The sequence below is a fragment of the Vollenhovia emeryi genome, unplaced genomic scaffold (genome assembly GCF_000949405.1).
Source record: "Vollenhovia emeryi isolate VEMERY1.0 unplaced genomic scaffold, V.emery_V1.0 DF939560.1, whole genome shotgun sequence".
Taxonomy (NCBI): Eukaryota; Metazoa; Arthropoda; class Insecta; order Hymenoptera; family Formicidae; genus Vollenhovia; species Vollenhovia emeryi.
In genome coordinates this window covers 12,186-14,497 of record NW_011966806.1, presented here as the reverse complement: position 1 = coordinate 14,497, position 2,312 = coordinate 12,186, and the positions used below count along the sequence as shown (strand labels likewise).

The 2,312-nt window shown below is 41.8% G+C and overlaps 1 protein-coding gene across 1 annotated transcript in view; it reads right to left on the bottom strand.

Annotated features, from left to right (window-relative positions):
- LOC105557226 overlaps window positions 1-2,312 on the bottom strand; it is a 5,862-nt gene that overhangs the window by 1,473 nt on the left and 2,077 nt on the right. Inside the window, exon 2 of the mRNA XM_012004413.1 lies at window positions 6-2,278. Within this exon, the coding sequence (XP_011859803.1) occupies window positions 6-2,278 (2,273 nt within the window). The remainder of the gene's footprint in view (window positions 1-5; window positions 2,279-2,312) is intronic.

Below are 2,312 nucleotides of genomic sequence, written 5' to 3'. Positions count from 1 at the left end.
CTCACCGTGCTTCGACTATTTACAATCCAAAAACGAGATCTAACTGCAGCTAAGGTACCGGTTAATCCTGCGTGCATCTGCCTTTCGTGCTCGTGTATCACTATCATTCGCGTTAATGTATGATTATTTGGTAGTAACATAGGATGCTTGCTTTCGTAACGTAATTTAGAGTTTCTTAAACGACCCCCTACGCGTAGTACACGGTGTTCATCCAGGAATGGATTTAACGACGCAATTTTACTGCTAGCTCGCACCGCTCCCTTGCGGTTCAAATCATTGATTTCGGAAGCAAAATAGGTGTTTTGCACTATTTTCACGAGTACGATTAATGCTGCATTTAGTTCCTCGACTGATAACGATTCAATACGTTTTTGTTTCACTTCCCTTTGTGTATTATGGATAAATCGTCTGCAATAAGCTATAACCCGAATTAATTTTATGTATGATGAAAATCGATTAAATAAATTTTCGTCCGGCTTAATTGCAATGCACGTTATCTCGTTTTCCTTCAACTCCGTAACTTCTTTGCTACGCGTATTCTCTGTCGGCCAATGAGCTGATTCAAGCCCCAACCACGACGGTCCATACCACCATAATTGCGCTGTAGCTAACTTATTCAGACTCATACCTCGTGACACAATATCTGCGGGATTCTCACTACTTATAACATGGAACCAGCGTTTATCGCTTGTGAGTCGCTGTATTTCTGCGACTCTGTTGGATACAAATGTTTTTAACCGACTGGACTCTGTAGCTACCCATGCCAATACTATCGTAGAATCGCACCAATAAAAACTATCATGTTTACAATCAGGAATGCGAACCAATGCCTCCGCTACTTGCTGATGTAAGCGCGCTAACAACAACGCACCACACAATTCCAGACGCGGCAAACTTATTGCCTTTACCGGCGCCACTCGTGATTTAGAACATAATAATCGCGTCGTAATGTTACCGAAACTATCCACCGCTCTTACGTATATGCATGCTCCATACGCTATTTCCGACGCGTCACAAAATCCGTGTAATTCAATGGTAATACATTGATGATTCAGAACATGCCGGGGTACTGATATTTTGTTTATGAATTTCATGTCATCGCAGAATCGCCTCCATAGAGTGAGCAAATCTAATGGTAATGACTCGTCCCATCCGATTCCTAACTTCCATATTTTTTGCATAATGACCTTTCCCAACACTATCGTAGGACTAACGAGACCCAGCGGGTCGAATAATTGAGCTATAAACGACAATATTGTTCTCTTGGTGACTTTATTTGATTTACCATCGCCCGTATTTGCTTGATAATTCAAAGTGTCTAATTCCGCGTTCCACGACAAACCGAGCGTTTTAGAGTTAACTTCTTGTGTTAAATGCGTATGATTGTTACCTGGTTCAGATTGTATTGAGTCGATGATCTCTTTACTGTTACTATTCCACTTTCGCAATTGAAAACATCCGCTAAGTAAAATTTTGTTTATATCATGCGCGAGCTCCTTCGCGTGATCGATCGTGTTAGATCCTGAAATCAGATCGTCTACATAAAAGTCCGCCAGAATGACGCGGCTGGCTTCAGGGAACGTGTCTCGATTATCCAATGCTGTTTGTTGTAACGATCGTATTGCCTCAAACGAAGCTGGTGCCGTACCGTACGTTAATGTGTTCAATTGATAGTGCTTTATAGGTTTGTCCTCATCAGAGCGCCAAACAATGCGTTGTAAGTTTCGATGGGGTTTATGAACATTGACTTGCCTATACATCTTTGTAACATCCGACGTAAAGACATACTCATGTATTCTAAATCTGATAAGTATTGCGAATAAGCTATCTTGAATGATTGGACCAACCATCAAAGCATCATTCAACGACACGCTAGATGATGTTTTCGCGGATGCGTCGAAAACGACTCGTACTTTGGTCGTTGAGCTCGATTCCTTCGCTACGCTGTGATGCGGCAAGTAGTAAACTGGATGCCACTCCTCTCCGTTAGGCTCGACTTCGGTCATATGCCCGAGCTCCTGATATTCATTCATAAATTCCACGTATTGCTGTTTAAGACTGAGATCCTTGGAGAATCTCCTTTCTAATGTGTGTAATCGTTTGGTTGCCATTTCTAGCGAGTCTCCTAACTCATTGATGTTTGAACGCAGAGGCAGTTGTACAGTGAATCGACCCTGTGTATCTCGCTCTACCGTTCTGACAAATAAATCCTCACATGCTGCTTCTTCCTTTGTAAATTTGGGTGTTGAAAGACATTCTTCGATTTCCCAAAACCGTTCTAATTTATCATGAATTTCTTGTATGGTATTGAC